This window comes from Pundamilia nyererei, unplaced genomic scaffold (genome assembly GCF_000239375.1).
Source record: "Pundamilia nyererei isolate P.nyererei 1_Seehausen unplaced genomic scaffold, PunNye1.0 scaffold00001, whole genome shotgun sequence".
Taxonomy (NCBI): Eukaryota; Metazoa; Chordata; class Actinopteri; order Cichliformes; family Cichlidae; genus Pundamilia; species Pundamilia nyererei.
In genome coordinates this window covers 7,535,600-7,558,923 of record NW_005187402.1, presented here as the reverse complement: position 1 = coordinate 7,558,923, position 23,324 = coordinate 7,535,600, and the positions used below count along the sequence as shown (strand labels likewise).

At 40.2% G+C, this 23,324-nt stretch overlaps 1 protein-coding gene across 1 annotated transcript in view; it reads left to right on the top strand.

Moving 5' to 3' along the window:
- The window catches only part of ctnna1 (catenin (cadherin-associated protein), alpha 1), a 54,572-nt gene extending 45,791 nt beyond the window's left edge, over positions 1–8,781 (top strand). Inside the window, exons 11-12 of the mRNA XM_005719633.1 lie at positions 5,862–5,996; positions 7,067–8,781. Of these exons, the coding sequence (XP_005719690.1) occupies positions 5,862–5,996; positions 7,067–7,357 (426 nt within the window). The 3' untranslated portion in view covers positions 7,358–8,781. The remainder of the gene's footprint in view (positions 1–5,861; positions 5,997–7,066) is intronic.
- Positions 8,782–23,324: the final 14,543 nt, after the last annotated feature.

Sequence of the window (23,324 nt, the reverse complement as noted above, 5' to 3'; positions counted from 1 at the left end):
AAAAAGAATCGGTAAGAGAATCGATAAAGAATCGAATCGTTAAACAGAATCAAATGGAATCGGAATCATGAAAATCTTATCAATACCCATCCCTAGTGCTCAATCATCCAGGTAATTAAATCCCAAAAAGTTGATTCTGTTCATCTGGACGTAGCGTTTTCAGTGGGAGAAACGTTTCATCACTCATCCAAGTGACTTCTTCAGTCAGCTGACTGCACGTTTCCCAGCCTTATAAACATAATGACTGAAACTAGCACCACTGACAAATGGACTTTGATCAGTGGTTGTTGATCAATGGTCATGACAATTGGATATTAATGATCATGAAACTGATCTCACAGCCCATTGTTTGTCATTGGTGCAATGTTATGCAAATGTGTTGTTTATAAGGTTGGTGAAACCTGTAGTGTATTATGTCACAAGAAGTCAGGCATACCAATGGGAAAATGCATATCTCATCTTTGTCGTACATGGCACGTTTATGGTTGTATGGTTGCGAGACCTAAATGGTTACACTTTAGAGTCCTGGGAAGTTTTAATCCATCTAGTTTTTATCCACAAGTAAAGCTGCTTTGAATTTCTTACTGCTGAGGTTTTTCAGTTTGTATGCTTTTGAAGCCATCCCATTTTTTTCACTATTGTACATTTTGCTGCTGTTTTGTTAAGTTTTAAACCCCATATCATATACTAAGCATTGTTTATGTTGTTGCGTTATCTTGAGATGTCTACACAGACTATAGCTGGAAATTGATCACTTCCCGTCAGTGCTTAGCCATATCTCGTACTTCAGTTCTCCCCTAAAGAAAACAGAATGGTCTTTTCAGCGCTTTGTTTCCTGTATCTCCAGAAGAGTTTGCCATGAATCTTTTTTCCCCCTTTTTTTGTTGTTTTCCCGTGGCTATAAGCACATTCTATCTCTTTCATCTCTTCTTGCAACCCCTGTGGCAGTTTTGAGGTGTAATCGCAGATAAAGGTGCCCAGCGGCTGGTTGTCCTGAAGGTCCTTTGTTATGTTAGGCATAGTTAATTATCCAGAAGCTTCTACCAGACAGAGACTTGGTCTTTTTTTTTTTCTTTTTTCTTTTTCTCCTCCACCCAGGAGTAGTTGCTCGCCTCTGTCAGTGCGCCCCAGGGTGGCTGTGGCTACAATGTAGCTTGCCATCACCTGTGTGTGTGTCTGGATGTGTAAAGCGCTTTGGGGTCCTTATGGACTAGTAAAGCGCTATACAAATACAGGCCATTTACCATTTTTACACTTGTATGCAAAAGTTTGCTAATTGTATATGACATTTAAAGTATACACTGGTAGTGCATAAACATTTTTGCAGCAAAGCTTGTTATTTTGACTTAAAAAGCTAACTGAATTTGGCCTGGACAGACTTAACCTTTTGTCTCCAGTATATCTGAGCAGTAATTCTTTATAGACAAGCATACCAACAGGCAAGGTTCTGTATTGTATTATTTATTTTTTCCCCATTGAAGCTATTAAAATGCATCCACAACACCAGACTGTCAAACTCACTTGAATAAATGTTTGAGTGTTTAAGCCTGCCTTTCAACTGTTGGAGAACAAATTACCTATTGGTGTTTTATTGTATTTTTTTTTTTTTTTTTGTTGTTTTATTTTATTTTATTTTTTTATGGGGTTGAAAGATGCTTTATCAGTACAGGTTTTTTTTCTTGTTTAACTTTCTAATTGCACCTACAACTAAGTCATCTGATCTAAATGAATGTATAAATGGGTCTTTTTGAGTAAACAAGATAACTGGAAGGAAGACTTCAGGAAGCAGTCCACATTTAGAGACTAGAGCAACAGGTCCCTCCAATAAATACAGTAAGAGAAAACACTCAATTGCCTGAGGACAGTGGAGACTAGATTTTCTCATGACTGAAAAGCAAACATAACAGAAAACGCTTCTTGGGTCCCATTGTTGCATGGCTCACCCCAACAGGTTGCTGGCAGACACATTAGAATGCTGCACCGTGAGTAAATATTGGAAATTGGCATTTCCTCTGGGTGATGCGTCCGGAAAGGTCAGCGCTGGGCGGTGGCAGCTCTGTGGCTCTGCCTCTGCTCTGTATAATAGAACTGAATAGCACTCGCCAATGATGGGACCTCACCATCCGATCATTATTTAAATCATAGATTGTGTGCTTTGTGTTGAGTAACAGAGAGAGCTTTGTTCAGCATCCTGCACTGTCATTCTTATTGCCACATTTCCTGTTTTTTGTGTGCAGTGGATTGGAAAGAAATACATTTTGCTTTTGATTGGATTGTGATGTGAGCTTCTCTAGAGCTACAGCTTTGATGCAAAGGAAAGAAAGAGCTACCCACTCTTTTCAGACCCACATAAATGTGTAGTACACTAAAAGTCTTGTAAGGCATTGTTACTGAAGAGATTCAATTAGCAAACTAGAATACTGATCTGGTACCCATTGTCCCCATGTCATCCATTGTTTCACCTTTCTTTTTCTTTAAAAGGTACTTCAAGAAGTGAAGGGGAGGCAAAACTACACTAGAATCTTTGACATTTCTGCCTGTACTGCTGGCTGCTTTTGAAAAGATTTGTCCTTCTAGTTTGTTCTGAAAAGATAACCAGAATTGTCTCTAGTGCACCTATTCTTGATTTGCCATCTCTCCACAGTAGCTGGCAAGGCAAAGTTGACTGTCCTATTAAACAACTGTTTTTAATTTCAGTTTATTCACTAATAAATTAAAATACAAATTCCAATATGATCATGTACAAGATGGCTTTTGCGCAGCTCAATTTGACAAATGACTACCCACAGCTTATAAGTTTGTTCCCAAACACCAGGTAATATACACTCATTCCCAACATTACATTGTCTTACTAACCCGAATCACTAAATCTCCTAAGAATAACATTAATCCACTACATCCAGTGAGTGGTACATAAAAATCCTTAAGTTTTTTTTATAATTCTAAAGTTTTGCAAGATCCTTGCCATGAAGGTTACATAAAAAGGCTTGTATGCAATTTTAGAGCAGCACACAGACGACACAAAAATAGGCAGTGGTGTGTTCTAATAGTTTAAAAACTCACGCAAGAGCAGATTTTGAGTGAACCGTTTCAATAACAGGCTAGATTATTAACTTGACTACCGAGGGAAAGTGCTTGCACAGCCTGCAGATGCAATAACATTTAGGTTGTAAAACTACACCTGAAGTATTAATTATTTATAGCATAAAGTCTAAAAGCAGAGATGTTGCCCTTTGATCCACCTGGTTTTAGGGAAGCGTTGACGTAACAGTGCGGGTAGTTATTGAGCTACCTTAGTTTTGCCACCTGCATTTATTGCACTTCTATTTCCATTTGCAGTACCTAAACAATTCAAGGTGCTCTTGTCTCTTCTTTTTGCAACTTATGTATTCACATGTCACAGTCAGAGCAGCGTTGCAGAGTTTCCTGAGTGCTAAGTGAAGCCAGCAGCTGAGCTGAGTATGAGCACAAGTGATGCTTTCACAGTGCCCTGCTTCCAGCCATCTGAATACTTCCCCAAGCCTTCATTAGCATGGCTGCTGCATTCAGCCTCATCCCAGGTCTTTGCGTTTGCATCTCTCTCTCTCTCTGTTTCTCTCTGACTTAAATGCCCCTCCCAACTACAGTTGAATCCTTTCGTCTACCTTCCTTTTCCCCAGTTGGATTTCTACTTCTTATTTACTCCTCCACTCTGTTCCCCCTCTGGCTCACTCTTCATCCCTGTCTTTTCTCCTACTTATTTTTCTTTTTTTCCCCTTTGCTTCTTCTTTTTTTAAACCTTCCTCTTTCTACCATTTTCTGTGGTCTCACAGCCTTGTATTAGTCCTCTGCTGTACAATGATCATCATCTCTTTTTCCATACAGTTTTTAATAGAATGTCAACACTTAATTTGTCCTCTCTGCTTAGCCTGTCCTATTAGTCAGCAGTAGATGGTGATAATACAGTTGTTATTAAAATGTACATGGAATATCTAAAGAACTGTCAATAAATTGTAATTGTAGATGCTTTAGGATGTTTGTGTCCTATATGTAGATGAGGTCTATTTGAGTAGTTAAAGGATGCGTTGGTTGTATGTTCTATTCTGCTGTGGTGACCCATCACGTATGAATGAGTACAGTTGTACTGGGTGGGATGGTGTTTAAATTCATGCATGCATGGCTGTATGGCTGGGAGTGAGTGCACTATACTCAGCCGTGCACTCTGTTCTCCCACTAGGGATACTGATGCGCTCAGCAGGATTAGACGCATCATAAGTCCTAGTCTGTTTGAAGTGTCCAAAAATCAGGATCCTACTTATGTTTCCTCTTCCTCCCTCCTTTGATACAGAAACGAAAACGGGGTTTTGTTGCCTTTGGTTAGGTTGACGCACTTGAAGAGGAGTAAAAGCCATTATAGCCAAGTGGGAGATACCCCTATGCCCCGCTGTGTCATTTACATGCTTATATACAGTGTTTCTTGTTTATCCCAAGACAAGCAAGCACTCGTTTACACTCGTGTTCTTTAGCACTGACCTCACAAGCTCTGTCCCAGAGAGCTTTTATCAATTAAAAGATTGGCCCTAATTATCTCCATTTCACCTTTTCTGTGCACTCAAAATTAACAGGGCCAAAGGACTCCTCCCTCTGACATTTTTCAGACATGGTCATCCCAAATATTTTCATAGATATTTTGTTTGCTAGGTGATGTTGACAATTGCCAGCCTTTGATCGTATAGCATAGCCAGTCTGATTGTCGCTGACATGCTAGCTGTGACTCAAGTCACTGTAATGATCTGATGTAAAGCATCGGAGCCCCATCAGACTGCTTAGATCCTTCACTTGATGAGCAGCTAAGAGTACTGTGGCCTAATTACTCTGGTAGCAGGGGGCTTGTTTAGCAAACCAGGTAGAGCGCAAGTGTAATTACGATGCTATAATTCAAAAAGGTTGCCAATGCTAAACAGAATACAGTTTTTGAAGCTCTTCACTTCGAAATAGCGTTTATAACTTTAATGCTTCAGTGTATTCTTTTTTTTGTGTGTGTGTGTGTGTGTGTGCTTTTGGTGTGCTTTTGGTTGGCTTTTGATAGGCCTTGGGAACAAAAGAGACTTTTTTTTTTTTTTTAAACCTACATGAACCTATGGTCTTCAAATTGCTTAACTGTGCATTTTACGGTTTCTCTGCACTATTACATGCTCACTCACATATTAGACTGTATTTACCGAAGCCTGTTTGAGTGCTTTTCCAGCCCTGAGAAGTTTATTTGCACTTTCACGCCCAAGGTCACTGCTTAAGTTGTTGGCATGAAGGTCTTTTCAAACTCTTTTCTTCTAAGAATTCAAATTACTAAAGGCATTTTGAAAACAATCAATGAACTGTACTTGGGTTTACACTTTCAGTAAAAAAAAAAAGACTTCACACAACATTCATATCAACACTAATTGACTGACAGCAATGTTTGCCTCCTACTAGAATTTGCATTCTGTGTGACTTGATCATATTTAACCTTGTGAAAATGAGTTATCTACCAGGTTGTGGGCGTGTGTTTTTCATTTTTGCTCAGAGCACTTTGATTTTGTGCGTGTCTACCTTACCTGTCACACTGCTACTATCTTATTCTAAGGAGCTTGGAAAGAAAAACGTCTGGACTCGAATGAGAGGTGAAACGTCTTCAAGCAACTCAAAGAAGTCCAGACGCTTTTCTTTCCAAGCTCCTTAGAGTATGATGACCTGGATGACTGAGAACCTTCACAGACATGCTACTATCTCATCCTGATAGAGCTACATGCAAACAGGTAATATTATTGATAGAAAGCTGTGCATAACAAGGATGCTTGCATGTAACCTGTATGTGTGTGTGTGTGTGTGTCTTTCTCTCATAGTGTCCTGACTCCAGCTGTAAGCAGGACCTGCACGCCTACCTGCAGCGTATTGCCTTGTATTGCCACCAGCTTAACATCTGCAGTAAAGTCAAGGCCGAAGTTCAGAACCTGGGAGGAGAGCTGGTTGTCTCTGGGGTAAGTTTAGCCTTTTCATTTTATCCTCAAGCACTTTAAGTTGTATATTCCAGTTTTCATTGTCTTTCAACCTCACATCGGATCAGGCTGAAACGAGTGTTGAACTGAGTTTGAGTTTGAGATCGGATTTTTGTTTTGAAGATTGCAGGCTGGTAAAACTTGGTGACAGTGATGCAGCTTCAAATGTGGGCAAAGTGGCAGTAATTGAGAAGAATGAAGAGACTGAGTAGTGGTGCAAACTGTGCAGGTTTCAGGAAACTTGAGCTGCTTTGTTGTCAGCTTCATGGGATAATCAATGTAAACAGAACTGCACTTGTGTATAGTGAAATCTCAGAGGAATGCCTTTAATTTCTACAACAGTTCTTAAATCAATAGAATCCCACAGCTACTTTTAAAAGTTTTATCTGTTGTTGCCCAAATAAATTAAAAATACAGGGGCTTAATGACACCGGCTGCTGGTTGTGATTACTTAATGATTTATTCTCTGAACTATAAGTTGCAGCTTAAATTTTAAATTTTAATTGAATAAACACATAACGGCATTTAGTGGCTTTCTCTGTGCTGGAAAGGACTAATGTTGCCCTGATGTTTCCTAACCTTTTTACTACCTCAGATAGCACTTTGCAATAAAAAAAAATTACAACTCCTTTAAGCACTAATTAACCACTTACTTGCCAGTTAAATTCATTTAAATATCTGTGCAGGGAATAATGAATTATTTCCTCCTTTCTGTTGGGCAGAAATGAGAATATCCTTCTACTACTTTGAGTCAAGTGTGAGTGGCGTCTCTGGGGCTGTTAAGTGTGGGGATTAAATTGGTGTGACCTTTTTACATATTCAAAATTTTGTCACACGTTTGTATTTCAGACAAGGGACTAGTTGTTAATGCTTTAGTCTGAACTCTTCCCCACAAAGCTGTAAAGATGGATTTAGTTCATTTTTAACTTGATATGAGCTTAAAGACGATTTAATCAGCCTTTGCTTTTATCATTTTACAAAGCTGACCCTGTTCTTTTTTTTTTTTTCTTCTTTCCCCTCCCCCCCCTCCAACATCTCCTCCACTGTATCAGTTGGACAGCGCCATGTCACTCATTCAAGCAGCAAAGAACCTGATGAATGCCGTGGTGTCCACTGTCAAGGCGTCGTATGTGGCGTCTACCAAGTACCAGAAGAACAAGGGCATGGAGGCACTCAATATGCCCGCTGTTTCCTGGAAGATGAAAGCTCCTGAGAAGAAGCCTCTGGTGAAAAGAGAGAAGCAGGATGATGGCCAGACCAACAGAGTCAAGAGATCTTCTCAAAGGAAGCACGTGAACCCTGTGCAGGCTTTGAGTGAATTCAAAGCTATGGATAGCATCTAGACCCCTGACCTCCAACCCCACACATTTATTGTTTAAAAATAACAAAGGATTTTGACCAATGAGTTTTTCTATAGATTGAGCATGTCACACTATCAAAGAGAGAAGCTTTTAGCATATTTCTTCTATCTTTCCATAGACCGCTTGTCTGTTTGACCCAATATATTCCTCCACTGCCTCATTTTTATTCCACCAGCTCAAATGTACTCTTGTCTAGTTATCAAGTGTCTATTCTTCAGAAAGGGAAATCAACTGGACAAAGTTATTCAGTAGGTGAATTTAATGGATATGGGCTTGTGGTTATTTTGTATCCTAACCAGTTTCAGAATAAAACTGTGGGGTCTCCAGGGTGTAAGGCTTGATTACGGCAAAATGCGTTCTGTACTGCAGATATCAGCTATGCAAAATTTCAACTGCCTTATTTTTACCTTTAGGCATAACTGCAGTTAATTTGGATGTGGGAGTCTAACTGGTAGGATTTAAACATGTTTTGGTTCAGCCAAGTCGAGATATTTCCATGTGTGCCTGCGTTTTTCTTTATGCCATTATGTATTTTGTTATGACACTATAAAAAAAAAAAAAATCAGACCAACTTTAAACTTTATTGTCAGCACCGTACAATTTGACCCATTTGTACCCCTTGATTGTCAAAGGATATTTTCCTTTTAATTTAACCATCTCAAATTGTATTTGAATGAGTTTTATTGTTGTTACTGTTATTGTATTGTCTTCAGAAACCAAAGGTGACGGTTTATTCTTACCCTTCTCTTTTGCTACATAACTGATCTACTTGTGTGAACCTACACTTTAAGGCACAGGTCTCCAGCAGTTGAGTCAAACTTTGTTAATTAGCAATAACTCCTCTGTGTTTAAGAGAAGCCAGTGGGCTAAAGAATGAATACACAGTTGTTGGTACTGTCCAAAGCCCACAAGCTTTCATTAGCTGTCAATGAGACCCAAACACCACTACATTCTCAACATGTCCAAACTGAGGGATCAATGTTTTTCTCTTCACATCTTAGAAGTTGGCAAGGTATGGAAATTATTATCTGCCTCTTAACTCTTATTGTATTGCTTGTCCTTTATATATAAAATCTTAATTAGTTTAATGCACAGTCTTTAAGAAAACACACAAACTGCTTGTTAGACTTTACAGAGTTGAAATAAAAGCAGAAGTTGTTAGCAGCGTGGTTTGCAGACATGTATGGTGGTGCATTGGTTTGCAGCAAGGCTTTTAAATGTCGTTTTTGTTATTTAGGGTTTTTTTTCCCTCCCTACTGTTAACCTTTTGCTGTATTTGAGTCTTGAGTTGATATCAAACTACATTGCTGTGGATTGTTTTGTTATTGAGAGCTGACGTATTAGTGGACACTTGATAAATTTAATGTGTCTGCTTTATATCTTAATAAACTTTAAAGTGAATCTAATCTGTTATTTTGTAATTTGTCTTTGTACCACTGCCGACTAAAGTAATGTGCACTGCTCAAAACAATTAAATAAACACTTTGAAAACAAATCATCATTTGATGGAAATTAAAATTACCAACCTGCAGATGGCTGAACTCAAAGACACCCCAAAAATCAAAGTGGAAGAATATGAAGCCAGTCCATTTTGCTGAAATTACTATTGCAGAATTACAAATTGGTAGAGTCATTTGCAGGATCCCCACATGCTTGTATGCACACTCTTTATCAAACTGTGTCCTGGTCTCCCACATCTGGGCCAGAGCCCCTGGATACTCTAAGTTGCCAGTTGATAGCATTGATGGACCGAAACATATCCCAGAAGTGTTCTACTGAATTAGTCAGGTGAGGACGGGGTCCTTTATCCTCCAGGAGGTGCCCACTGACTCAACATGTGAGGCTTGGTTTTGTTGTGCACTAGGAGGAACCCAGGAACCACTGCGCCAGCATAGGGTCTGACAATTTCATCCTCGATAACTAATGGAAGTCGGGGTGTTGTTGCCTAGGCTGTACATGCTTCAAATGGATTAGCCTCATCAGACCATTACTGTCCCTCTGATTGTTTGGTCAGAGACTTTCACACCAGTGTTTTGTTGGAGGTCATTTTGTAGCTCAAAGTACTCATCTTGTTCCTACTTGCACAAAAGACCAGATATCAGTCCTGCCGATGAGTTATGGACCTATGTTCCTGTCCAGGTCTGCTTGATTAACAATCTGTCTACTGGAATCTCTTCCATGTTTGAGGCTTTGCTGGGAGAGACAGTGAACCTTCTGGTACATATAGATGTCCCATCCTGGACTACCTGTGCAACCTCTGTAGGGACGAAGGTCCAGGTTTCGCATCATGCCACCAATAATGATACTGACCCTAACCAAAACTACCGTAGTGGGGAAAAATGTGAGGGGCCTCCACCTGTGAAACCATTCCTTTTTGGGGGTTGTCATTGTTGCTCCTCTAGTGTACCTGTTGTTAATTTCATTAACAACAAAGCAGCTGAAACTGATTACGCCCTCTGATATTTAACTGACCAGATCAATTACAAAGTTTAACTGACATGATGCTACACTCTGATTAACACGTTCCTGTAATTTATTTTTATTTCTCCCCTCACTTGAACCATGCTTACATACTTTCCCCCCCTGTTGTACCACTTTTAATTTGTTTTGTAGTAACACATTATAGTATGTGGGGGGGAAAAGCCCAGACGAGTAATGTTTGCTCTCAAAACAAGTTTTAGCATGCCGCCTAATGTGCTGCTCTGTATAATTATGTTGTAAGCCTCCCATATAGACTTCATTATTTTGCAACATACATTGGGTCCTGCTGCTGTTGTTTATTAAAAGTGCAGCTTTTAACATCAAACACTATATTTAGCCTGGTGCTGGTGCTTATTAAACAATAGCCAGTGAAGTTGGACTGCAATATGTGAAGCAGCCAAGAATTTATATTGCTGCAGTAATCGCACATCAGAGTATATTTGGGTCATTGTAAGGACACTGAGAAGACAAAACCACCTTTTTTTTAAAAATTTTTAAATATGAAAGTCAGTTTAAGTATGGTGATTTGCAAGATTGTGTGTGTCCGTCAGTTTTTTTGTTTTTTTTTACTGTACCTCATTTAAATCGACTTAATAAAATATATAGTTTCCCAGAATCGCTTAGAAAAAAACCCACACAAAAATGGATGCAGTAAAAGATTTCCATATCACTGATGGCTGTAATTATACTGTTTTTGAAAGCTGCATTAGGAAAGAATACATATTTTCCAGCTCCTTGTATAAGATTTGATGTGAATACATTTACTTAAAAAAAAAAAAAAACATTGGCAAACATGGAACATTAAATAGAAAGACTAAAAAGGTTGATGCATGGTGATAGCTGGAAAATAAATTTTAAAAAAAATCATTTGGCACACCTGTTCAAAACAACAATCAACCAATCTATGCCATTAAAATTAAGGCTGTTCTGAGAGAAAACGGGGGTCCAATATGAAACTAGCAGTGTATAACTGATGAAGTGGGCAGTGAGTGTACATCTCAGTTAAAAAGTTATAAATGTAACTACATAAAAAGTGTCTAAGTCAGCATAAAGCCAGAGTAAGACTTAAAGTGGGGCCGCTGCTGTGTATCTAGTGACACACATTTTTCCGCATGGGTTGGAATTAAAGGTCTTTTGGGAAAAAAGACCCCCTGGGCAAGATTATAGGTCATATAATCCCTCGTGACCGTGTGACGTGTTAAATTTACAATTACGGTATTTCATCTCACTGCAGACAACAACATGATATACATACAGCTGCAGGAAAAAAAGCGCAAGAGGATAGTGAATTGAAAGGGTGCAGGAGGACCCAGCAAATTGGGTCAGTGCTTCACACATTTGTACCTGGAACTTTCTGAAAGGTACAACAAAGAACAGCAGATATGGAATAAGGATATAATGAAAGCTTTTGTCACAGCAGACACATTCGCTTCAGATCGGGGAGAAGCATAGGTGGAATTAATGAGAGTAATGACAGCCCAGTTCCATTAAGCGTCCCAGCAAAGCTATTCCAACTGAAGATAGCCATCGTTCATTTTTGGTAGCTGTGATATCTCCCACTTGCTGAAAAGAAGACTACAAACTGTCACAATAATGGCTGCGAATACCCCCACCGTGGGCAGCTGCGTCAAAGTGAAATACAGTCCCCTCCATAAGTTGAACAATGACACGATGCTCCCAACTTGTGAAAGTCAGCAGTGGTTTAAGGAAAAAATAGTGAATTAACCGTTTTGCAAATGCAGGATTTTTACACAGTCTCCTTCAGAGGACAGGAACTGAAGAGCGCTGATTCGTTTCCAGCTTCAAGCGTGCGCAAAGGGTAACCTCTGCATGCTGTTGTTGCTTCAGCAGAGTCATAGTGGACAAAGACAGTGGCCAACAGTATAGTCAACCCAGACCAGGTGTATAATTGCTATCCGATAACTGCTTTGAGCCTAGTTTTAAATGTACTGGCCGAACATCCTGCAAGTGCAGCCCCCTTATGAAGCAAAAAAGATAGCATTTAATGTAGTGCTGCCATGTTCACAGGCCCAAATATAATTGGACTAAGTTTCACAATTATAAACACAAGAATTGATTTTAATACTTGGGTGTAAATGCTTTGCCTACAATCTGGGAATCATGGATGTCACCAACTGCTACATTTCCTCCCTTGATAGTTTGCCTGGCTTTTACTGCAGCCGCAGACTTAATCGAATTTCGTGTTAGCGATTGCTTTTCATGCAATAACCCAAACGATGAACCCGTTAACACCAGCTGACTTTGCCAGCTGACTCTGGTCGGGTGCAGCATGTTAGCCACCATCTTCTCTCTTCTCCTGCTCATTTCTGCTGTTCTGTGGCAGTCAGGGAGGGAGGACTATCAAACCAATGTGTGGCAACACCTAGTGAGATTCACAATGGTAAATGGCACTCAAGTGTTAGCGGCAAGTCATGCTTTACACACTGAAAGACCAGTTAGAAGCCTCGCTGGGAGTCCATCTGACCTTTGAGAGAAGCATTACCTGCCAAGTGCACTAATGACTGGAGGGATATTATCCAGAGACGGTTCAACACTTTCAACTTTATCTAATGGTGAGTGAAACTTATTTATTCTTACCCCGCGGTTTTATTCTGCTTCTGTTCAGTTCCGCTATTATCCTGCTCACTGTGCACGTGCTACTTTCTGCCTTTCTTCATACTGTTATGTTTTTGTACTTTTGGCCTTGAAACCATCAAGGTTGAACCTTTCTGTCCATCCAAATGGGCCACAATGGGAGTCATGACGACATGAGCCATGTCACCTGAATGAGAGCTGGGGCGTATTATTATTTTATTATTATTTATTTATTTTTTTGTAAGGCTTAAATCCTTTTTGGTAGTCAAAGGGTAGCTTTGGGTAGAATTTTGACTTGCAAGACTTTCAGTGCAGAACTTTATCACGCTTTTGTGTTGCTACTTTCACTAAAGTATCTGAAAATAAATGAATAAATTAGAATCTATCCGACTCACTGGCATCTTCAGGGGAACTTCCATGTCATAAAGTATGCCGTCCCTTGCACATAATAATGAGTAGGAGGAAAACTGTCTTGGCAGCCTTGGTTTTCACAGAGGGTTACATTTCTCATTGGAGTTTGGGCCTGCACCCTAAGTTCATTGTAAGAAGTACTTAAAGTATAAATCTTCCTCTTTATATTAAAATAAACCCGCACTATTATGAGGAGCTATGAGGAATAAATCTGCTCCCTTAATGTTAACAGATCCAGGGCAGCCTGAATTAGCCAGGCTGTAGGAAGAAGCAGTAAATTTTAACATCAGTTATTGGTAATAATAAACCTCACATCAGTCCTGTGCTGATGTTGCCTTATACATCACACTGCATTAGGGTGGTATTTCCACCTGTGTTTCTCCACAAAGCAGGATGCAGGACCTTAAACTGATACAGGTGTTCTTATGTCTTCACTGAAAACCTGAATGTTCAAAGTAATTAAATACATTAAGTGGAGGAAAATTCATCATCTTCAGGAGGTTAAACATGACTTTCTGTATGCATTTTTCCACACACACACACATATATATAAGTGCTTTACCATAAAATACAGTAGTGCTTTGAGGTCTATAGTGGCCTTCAGCTCGTCTGCAGTTTTGGGTCGAGCGTTTCACTGAACTTGTCTACGATGTTCCGTTCAAGCAAGTTTGCCGGCCAATCAAGTTCAATAATAATATGGTTATCAAGCCATTTAATTGTATTTTTGGCCGTGTGAGCAGGTTCTGAGTCCAGGAAAGCAAATCAGCATCTCCACAAAGCCAGTCAGCTGATGGAAGCATGACGGTCTAAAATCTCCTGGTAGATGCTGCTTTGACTCTTGACTTGATAAAACACAGTGGACCAAACACCACCGGCTGAGCAAACTGAGCACAAAGTCTCCTTCCTTCCATCCTACCTAGGATGCTTCTGATGTTGATGAGTGGGTTGATATTAGGGGTGGGGGAAAAATCGATACTGTGTAGTATCGTGATATTTTGTTTGCTAATAATGTATCGATACAGGGACAGCAGAAATCTATATTTTGTTACAAAAAAAGTTTTTGTGCTCTGACTTCAGAGCATGTTGATCCTTTTTCTGAGCAAGAATCCTGATATTCCTTCACTGTCCAAATGTGTTTAACTTTTTTGGCAGCAATAAACATGACAGTTTACTTATTTTAATTTAAGACATGTTTTATTTTAATTAAGTTTAAAACTTTTTTTATTTAATGTAAAATTATATTTTGTTTTAATTTACTTTCAAATTCTTCAGTTGCTGAATGGGCTGCATCGTTTTCATAAATTGCATAGTTCAGAATAGCTATAATTGTACCAGATGGTTGCATTCAGTTAAGTTGGACTAGACTGTAATACAAACCGTTCAGTTTGTCAACATTAAAACTCACTGAATGAGAGAAAGACTGAGTGTGAGACTTTGATATTAGATAAAATGAATATTGATAAAGTTTACCTTTATGTACAGAATCTGAATATCGCAGATATTTTTAAAAATTGCAATAATATCGTATCGTGCGTTAAGTATTGCGATAATATCGTATCGTGGGATGTATGGTGATTCCCACCTCTAGTTGATATTAGGAATGCGACATTCATAGCTCCCTTCCTGAAGAAGCTCGTGTGTGCTGACTCTTGATGCACACGAGCCTCAGTCCACTCCTTGAATTGACTTTTCTCGGCAATCCTCTCCTAACCCTAACGCTAACATCATCCCTTTTGCTTCCCTACCATCAACTTTCTATTAACACACTTTGAATACAGCAGTGTGCATGTGAACAGCCAGCTTTTTCAGCAGGGAACGTCTGGATAACTGTGACATCAGCAGTCTTCAGTGTTTTTGTGCATAGAACCAGACCAAAGGATACACAGTGTTCATCCTTACTCACTCTAAATAAAAGATACTGGATCATCAGCCGTACAGCGGGTAAGCTGACGGAGAGCCAGTGTGACACTGATACAAGTGTGGTTCGAGAGAACAGTGAAACAAACAGGTGGAAAGATGGAAAAACTCAATGCACTAGGAGGTCGAGGCTGTCTCCATCTAGACTCAAAATTAATACCTTTTAAAACTATTCTCACACATAGTTTCAAACCTTAGATCAGTGATTTCCAAAGTGTGTGCCGGAGCTTCTTGATGGGCCACTAAGTTACTGCAGGCAGGTCGTAGTAATAACGAAAATTCAGTTTGAAATGAATCAGAATCAGAGTCAGAATAATTTATTAATTCCAGAGGAAATAATGTAGTCAGAGTTAATGAGAATATAAAATAATACAATATATTGCAAAATATTACAGAAAATTAAATATGAAATAAAGTTGAAGTTGAGGTGCCCCTCTCATCATATATTATATATTATATAACTGACAGTTATTTTCTTTGTGGAGGATGTGCCGATATTAAAGGTGTGCAAGGTCTGTATTACAAGTACGTGCAGTTACATATTTATTTATATTATGATTTCCTGGTTTCCAGGTGAGCTGCAGCAGTCTCCTTAACATGTTCTACTAAATTCTACTAAATATGATCGGTCAGAACCATGGGTGTAACGTTGTGCTTAACACTGGGGTGGGTCAAGATCTCTGTCTAAGTAAATAAATAAATCAGATGATTAAACATGCAACTGTTTTGCTGGTAATAACTGAAATGAGTAAAAAAAATCAACAGCCTATCTATGCAAGATAATTTATAATTTTATTGTGGGGGTTATATTGGCTGGGTCTGATTATTGGGGGGGTCATAGCCCCCCTAACACCCCTGGAAATTACACCCCTGGTCAGAACAAAGTATGATTATCTTTAATGTAATTTAGACTGAATCTTAAGCATTTTGGTTTGAGGTTAAGCTCAGCCAGTCATCCATCTAAGCCTTGTCTAGGGTTTCATTGCTGTTAACCCAGGCAAATATATTTCTGTAAATATGGCCGCCCATTTTCCAGAGACTGAGCGTTGACAGTTAATAGGAGAACGGATTCTCCTCTGACGTGAAGGACGACACCTAAATCTGCCGAGGCCTTGTAAAGTGAAACAGTGCAGGATGTTTCTTTTTCATGAGGCATTTGAATGCAGATATGATGCAAAGGTGACACCGCTGAGCAGCTCGTCATGTCAAAACCCCCTGCTGCTAGTTTCCCCCCCATTTGCTGTATCATTCAGGCTGCTGTCATTGCATGACATGTGTGAATGAACTTTTATCAATCACGGCGGTCAGGTATGACAGTTTAATCAATAGGGTACGTTTTCCGAGAGATTCGCATTATTTTAAAACCAGAGGAAAGGTGCTGTGGGGGTGTGGAGAGGCAGAGTGAAGGAGGAGGGGGGTAGCAGATTGTTGGGGAATGGTTGAGTTGAACTTATTGCTGTCGAGCGATGCAGTACATAAACAAAGGAACAGAGGGACTTCTGAAGTATTAGCCCTGAACCAAGTGGGAGAGAACTGGCAATAAACACAGGATGCTGGGCTGTCAGTCTGTCAGTGGATGTCTCAGATTTGGCTCTGTTATCTGGAGTATAAATGTTAAATGTATGACTGGCTGAAAGGGCCTGTGACCCCCATCATCCAGATGCCAGTGTACAATCATGTCAAATAAGGTAGTCTCGGCTAACCTGGCTAAATGTCAATAGCCTTACACAGAATTCAGTAGCCCACTGAGTCCAGCAGGGACACCTGGGGAGACGGTCATTCACTCTGAACTTGTGAATGCTCTCCAATGCCAGCAAACACACCGAGAGGCTCTTTTATTTGGTGCCAGGCTACTTTGTAGTGGGATAATTTGACAGGTGAAGGTTTCAGTTGTACACTCTAAAACCACGAGGGATCACAGTCTGTTTATTCAAACACGCCTCTCAACAGTTAGAGCAGTGACAGATCTCCTCTCTGTTAAGCTGTGGGGGTAACCGAGCAAAGTCAAAACTCTGGAAACAAACGGGATGTGTTTAATCTAGTTTCAAGGTCTTCCATCAGTGATCCTGACCTCACGAGCTCAACCTTCTAAGAGCGTCATTAATACTGACGCTCTCGCATTAATAAGATGACACAAAAAAGGGCACCGCAAGTTCACCTAAACCACACATACAGGCTGGGAAAGAGGGGAATCTGAAAGAATATTAATCACCCAAGGGCCAGCAGGAGAAACTGTAGCTATTGTAAGTTACGGCATTGTATTTTGGCCTTCTGTGTCAGGTTTATAGTAGCACAGTAACCCACTTGTCATGTTTAATATAAGTATTGTCCTACAGGGGATTTCATTTTTCTTTTCCTCGTGGAAGTGTAATTAGTGATGGCGCATGGGGCTTTCAGTCTCCTCAGCATTCATCTACTGGCTGGTCAGAGGTTTTATTGTGATTGCTGAGCTGAGTCTTTTATTTTTTTACAGTCTGCAGCTGTTTTAGCCAAAAACAAGAAGGGGTTCACCATCACCATGCCAGGCATCACTACATCTCAGCCCCTCAGGATTGCTTAAAATGGTAAAGACTGGGCTACAATGTGAAATATTGCAGGCTTTGGGAAGTGCCTTTAAGCACTGATATTCGTAGTGATTTATTAAATGGACTGGTACTTACATAGCGCTTTCCTACTCTAACTAAGCACTCAAAGCCCTTTTTACCGCCAGCCTCATTCTCCCAATCATACACGTATTGATACAAGTGCTTTTTTTCCATACCTAAGCACCCTGTGTCTAACATTCACACTCCAGTGGATGCATTTGGGGTAGCTCGGGGTTCAGTCGCTTACGAAGGATTTGAGATGCAGACTGAAGGAGCTGGGGAGCAAACCACTGGATTGATATGATAGATTATTTACTCTACCTTGTAATTCTTAAATTTTAAGTAAATACAGCCGGTATTGTATCCAGAGCTCGCAAATTAAGCCATAGGCACAAGGTCCACAATGGGGAACTATAACCAGGACTTGTCAAGTCAAATCAAGTGGCTTTATTGTCATTTCAACTATGTGCAATGGTACAGTGAAGCAAGGCAACCATGGTGCTTCATATAACAGACAATCAACGTAGGACTATATAAAGTGCAAGTGTGCAAAAATTACAAAAGAAACAGCCACAAGACAGTGCAGATGCAACAGTGCAATAGAAAAGTGCAACAATGACGGTGAGTTGTGCAAAAAGTACCTTGATGTATGAAGGTGTGTGTGTCAGTGCATCTCTATTATCAGTCTTGCACAGCGCTCCCCAACCTTTTTTGAGCCACGGACCGGTTTATGCCCGACAATATTTTCATGGTCCGGCCTTTAAGGTGTCGCGGATAAATACAACAAAATAAAACCAGTACCAGTACTGAAAAAAAGAAGATTTATTCATAACACACGTGAAAAGACCCAGGAAAACCAAGTAAACGATAAAAACGATAACAAAATAATGCTGAAAACCGATAAAAACCCTGAAAACCATACATTTCACACCCAAGCCTCAACTCTCGCGGCCCGGGGGTTGGGGACCGCTGGACTTGCAGATGTCTGTGGTTGGCTGAAATTGGTCCATCTTTGGTTTTAGATGGATTAGCATTTGTTGGAAAATTTTCGATGCGCTTACTGTAGACTAACGAGCTATTCTCTCTTCTGTCTGTCTTCTAATTTGCTTTGTGCTGTGCTTTGTGCCACACACCCACGCGCGCGCGCGCGCACACACACACACACACACACACACACACACACACACACACACACACACACAGTGACAGCAGTGGAAGGAAACTAGCACAGGCATAAATGCTTGCAGAATGCACTAGAGACTCGCACACGGCACTGAAATGAATCGACTGCACAAAATTTGAGTAAAAGAGGAAATTCTTTTTTCATTTGTTTGTTTTTCCTCTTTGGGATATTGGTAGTAATAGTGAGGGGGTGGGGTTACTTCACACAAACCGATGCTATTACTTTTTTGGCTGTTAAAAAGGTTCGTTTTTATTCTAACTCTGTGGTGTTGGATACAAACCAAGTGGAAATAGCTCTGGGTCCAGTGGAATTTCTACTGAATAGATTTTCTTCACAAGTCACTCAAACCTATTCGCAAAACTTTTTCAGTCTTTCTGCCAAACACAGAGAAGCAGCGTTCCTTCACTCTGTGCGTTATGGACCTCTGCTTGGTATATTTTCATGTAATGATTGAAATCCGCAGGAGTTACACTCACTGCATAAAAATATCACCTCAAGAAAAACCCCCAACTTTCTGCTTGGATTTCCAAACATTCTTTCCATGCATTATAATATGGGCTCTGTAATGATTCTGAAAATGTGTCATTTGTCAACAATTCATCAGCAAGTGTCTTGAGGAGTATAGAATGTCTAGCCTGAAATAGATTTCAACAGCAGATATTTAAAAATTAAGTTAAAGATTAAATCTGTGCCTCAGTTCTTCAAAAGACATGAAGATCAGAGTTCGGATGATACAGATCCTACATCTTTTCAAGCCCTTTAGAAGCCACATGTTTAAATGAGGAGATAAACATGTTTACAGCCAGGAATGCCTAAAACTGTAGAAGATCAACAGGACCCTAACAGCCTTCATCAGGATGTGGAGAACAACACTAGAGGCCAACCTCAAGCCAGCTGCACAAGTCACCATCAAATGTGGGATTTGCCAATGAGATGCTGCTCTTCTGCAGTGGCCCAAAGCTAGATCATTAACAAGACTGTCTACACATACAGTCTACAGAATGAAGCCCAGGAGTGAAGGAGAGATCGACTCAAGGATCCAAAGCACTAGGTTTTAAACCCAGAAGGAAACATTGCAGACATTAAGGTGTCACGTACAAGCTACACGAATCCCACAGGCAAATGGCAGTCACAAAGAGGCCGTAAGGAAAGCTGCAACCACCAAATACTTGTAGAGAGTCAGGCAAGTCCCGAGGAGTCAGCTGAATGGGAAGAACAAGATCCAGGCAGTTAACACCTACGCCCTTCCCATGATCAGATACCTGGCTGGGATAATAAGCTGGCCAAAGGAGAAGATGGAAAACTGTGACATCAAGACAAGGAACATCCTTACCATGCATGGAGGGTTTCTCCCCAAGTCCAGCACCCTGAGACTGTAAGCTAAGCAGAAGGAAAGATGGCGAGGACTAATGAGTGTCAACACCACAGTCCAGGATGAGACATCAAAGATCTGCAAATACATCAGGAAGATGGCCACTGATGGCTCAGTGAATATCTCAGGCAGCAGAACCAGAGAAAGAAGAGAAGCAAGAGGAGGAACCATCATGGAAGGACGGGCCCCTGCACGGCATGTACCACCGGCAGATAGAAGAAGTGGCTGATACTGGGAAATCCTACCAGTGGACAAAACTGACTGAAAGAAAGCAAAGAGGCACTAAATATGGCAGCAGAGGAACAAGCTCTTGGCTTTAAAGATGTTGCGATTATCATAGCGATAAGATCAGAGTTCAAAAACAGGACTTCACAAAGCCTACAAAACCCATTGCTGTTACCCTTTTAAAATAATCATCCTAATTTGAAGTAATATCACTAAACACATCTTTTCATGTCATAGCTTCTGAGATCTTTTTTTAATGTGAGTGCAGTTCCAGGGTATTTATTTCTGTGATGTGAATCTGTGTCTAAAGTTATTGAAGAATATGGTGCTATGCAATTCAGTGAAATAGTGCTTTTTTTAATGCTGGCACTATCTTTTCATTTAAAGTCATTTCTATAATCAGCTCCCAAGGAATCACGAGAAAAAAAAGGCAGTAAAAAGTAATAGAATCAGCAGTGGCACAGACATAGGTAATTATGCTAAAAACTCCTTTCACGACAAACGCTTTAGGAGGGGGGAAAAAAGCTTAATACTGTAAGCCGTACAGCGAGTGCTGCCATCAGTGTATTGCAAATAAATGACTGGTGGTGAACATGTGTGTGCTGTCTGGGACGATTTGTGCGATGTAATTAGATGTAAAATGCTTTTTAGCTGCCTCTTTAATTGACTTTGGGCTCCAGTGATTTGTGGCACTCAGGTTTTCCCTCATGGCGCGATGCTGTCTCCAGTCAAGGCCAGTGGATTATTTGCAAATACCTAAATCCAGTGTCTGGTGCCGGACTTATTCGATCAGCTCTTCAGCTCTCGAGTTCTATAAACTTGTAGAATGGCTAATTTAAATGTATATAGATATATATATTCCTTACTCTGGGTGTTAAGATTTCCTCAGTGATACTTGAAATACATCCTGACAGCTATTTAAACACAGCCACATATTAAACATTCAAGTGAACACCTTTGCATAAGGTAATCCAGTGGTGTCACACAGCATTGCTGACTACCAATCATCTCATATATATTCTGGGTACCCACTTTAGCCAGCACTGTATTTTAATGGCTGACATCTCAGGGCTGCAATTCAAGTGTGATTTATATCTTCTCAAGTCATCAGTTACAATCAGATCCAAGGATCTGACTTTGTGCTTGCTGGACAAGCATTGCAAATATAAGGGAGGGGGGTGCTGTGTCACTTCCCCAGTTTTTAGTGAAAATCTGAATCAGAGGTGCTGCAGTAGAACTGGAGAGGGTTAGATTGAGAGAGTAAGAGGAGGGTGACAGGCTCCGCATTGGTACGCAAGCCTGTGTCTCATCCTTAAACCAATTTCCTTCCTCAGTACTCTGGGGAGTGGTCTGATTTGCACCGTTTCCTTTCTCTGAGTAAGTGTTTATCCTGCTTTTACAATTAGATCTCGCTCCCAGCTGCAGCATTAATCAAATCGCCAGACATATTCTCTGCATTTGGAGATTGAGGGAATGTGTCCTTACATGTCTGCCTTGATGCTAACGGGCTGCGAAGCAACACCGTTATTTGTTTAGTAAGTGTCTCACACAAACTGTACACAGATTTAAGAGGTCAAGAGGATTTTGGAGAGCTCTGAAAGGAAGGTGTGAAGAAGGCTATTTAGGCATATCTTGCTGGGAGGCATGCTCGTGACCTATTGATTTTACTAATAGTGTTTATCCTGGTTTGTATTTTTCAATGTGACAGGGGTGAGAAGGTGTCCTGAAATTGTTCAAAGACCCATCTTATGAAATGTTATTTCTTTGAAATGTTATTTTGCCGTGAAAAGCAGAGTTTGGAATGATGGTATGATTTTATTTTATTTTTTTGGCCTATGAAATGTTTAAATGGATGATGGAAAAGCAAACAAATTTAGAGGGTTTTTTTTGTTTTTTGTTTTTTTTAAGAGTAGAGCAAGCCACAATAAAGCATGGACATAGTTCAATGTTGTTGCATCGTGTGGGTGTGCTTCCTTTCTCTCTCTCCTCATAGCATTATGTCAATAGAAATCCACTACAATCACTTAATGTACTCCACTTCCCCACTCTACATATGGGCTTTAAATGCTTTAATCGAAGACCTGCTCATTTTTATTGGTGTTCTTTATAGGTGAGGTTGGTGATGATTTTCAAATGCACTCAGTGATTTGTGGCTAATTAGGTCGAGAGTTAGTTCAACCACATAAATGTATGTTTGCTCGGGGTCCAGCGAGTTGGCTGGTGGTGAAACAAACGCATAACCACGTCTTCTTTGTGGATCGGGGCGAGGGCTTCCTAATATGGTACCAGTGCAGATGAAAAGACCAGCGTGCAGTGTCGTTATTACTATACATAATGGAGAGAGTGGCATTGTGATCTCTTTTCTCTAAAAAAGAGATGGGTTACCAATCAGGCAGTTGCCTCTGTCACCATGGTTACCTGTGAAAGTTGTGACATTCAGTCTGGGATATACATGACGTCCAATTTAGTAGTCTGGTATTAGCTCAATGGAGCCAGAATCAGGAGTGATAGAGCGGTATGTATCAAGATTACAAATCACTAATTGGTCTGTTTCCTTCCCCCGCGATGCTCCGTGTTGCTGGTGTCGCATGTTAATTGTGAGACCTGCAACGACAACAACTAGCAACAAAGCACGCAGCTTATTTTCTCTTATTAAACGCCATCAATTCCCAGCTTTGTGTGCCGTGAAAAACATGTCGCTTTACACTGGAGGAATTGTTTATTCTGTACTTTACCACTAACAGGGCTTTCTCTGCCAGCTATATAAGAAGCTATTTTGCTGTGTTGGCCAAAATCATCTGCATCCAAATGCAAGTGGCTAATGCAGCCCTCAGGTGGAGAGGTAATACATTATGTTTATTTCAATATTTAATGAACTAAATGCCAATGCTTCCAAAACGGGGTCTCATAAAACTCTGCGAAACGGGCACAATATCTGGACAGGAATTATGTGACAATGAGGCCGGTACTGCAGCAACGGCAGAAATTGGATGAGCGCTGTGCCGTTAAGCTTGCATACAATTAAATCTATTTTTAACATTGTTCATCATTTTATTTTAAAGTTGATGATATTCAATAATCAATCAAATCTGTAAAAATGGCAAGATTAAAATTTCCTCCCTAAATTTGACTGTTACATTAACGAAACTTGCAGATGCATAGAGCGCAACATTAACAAAA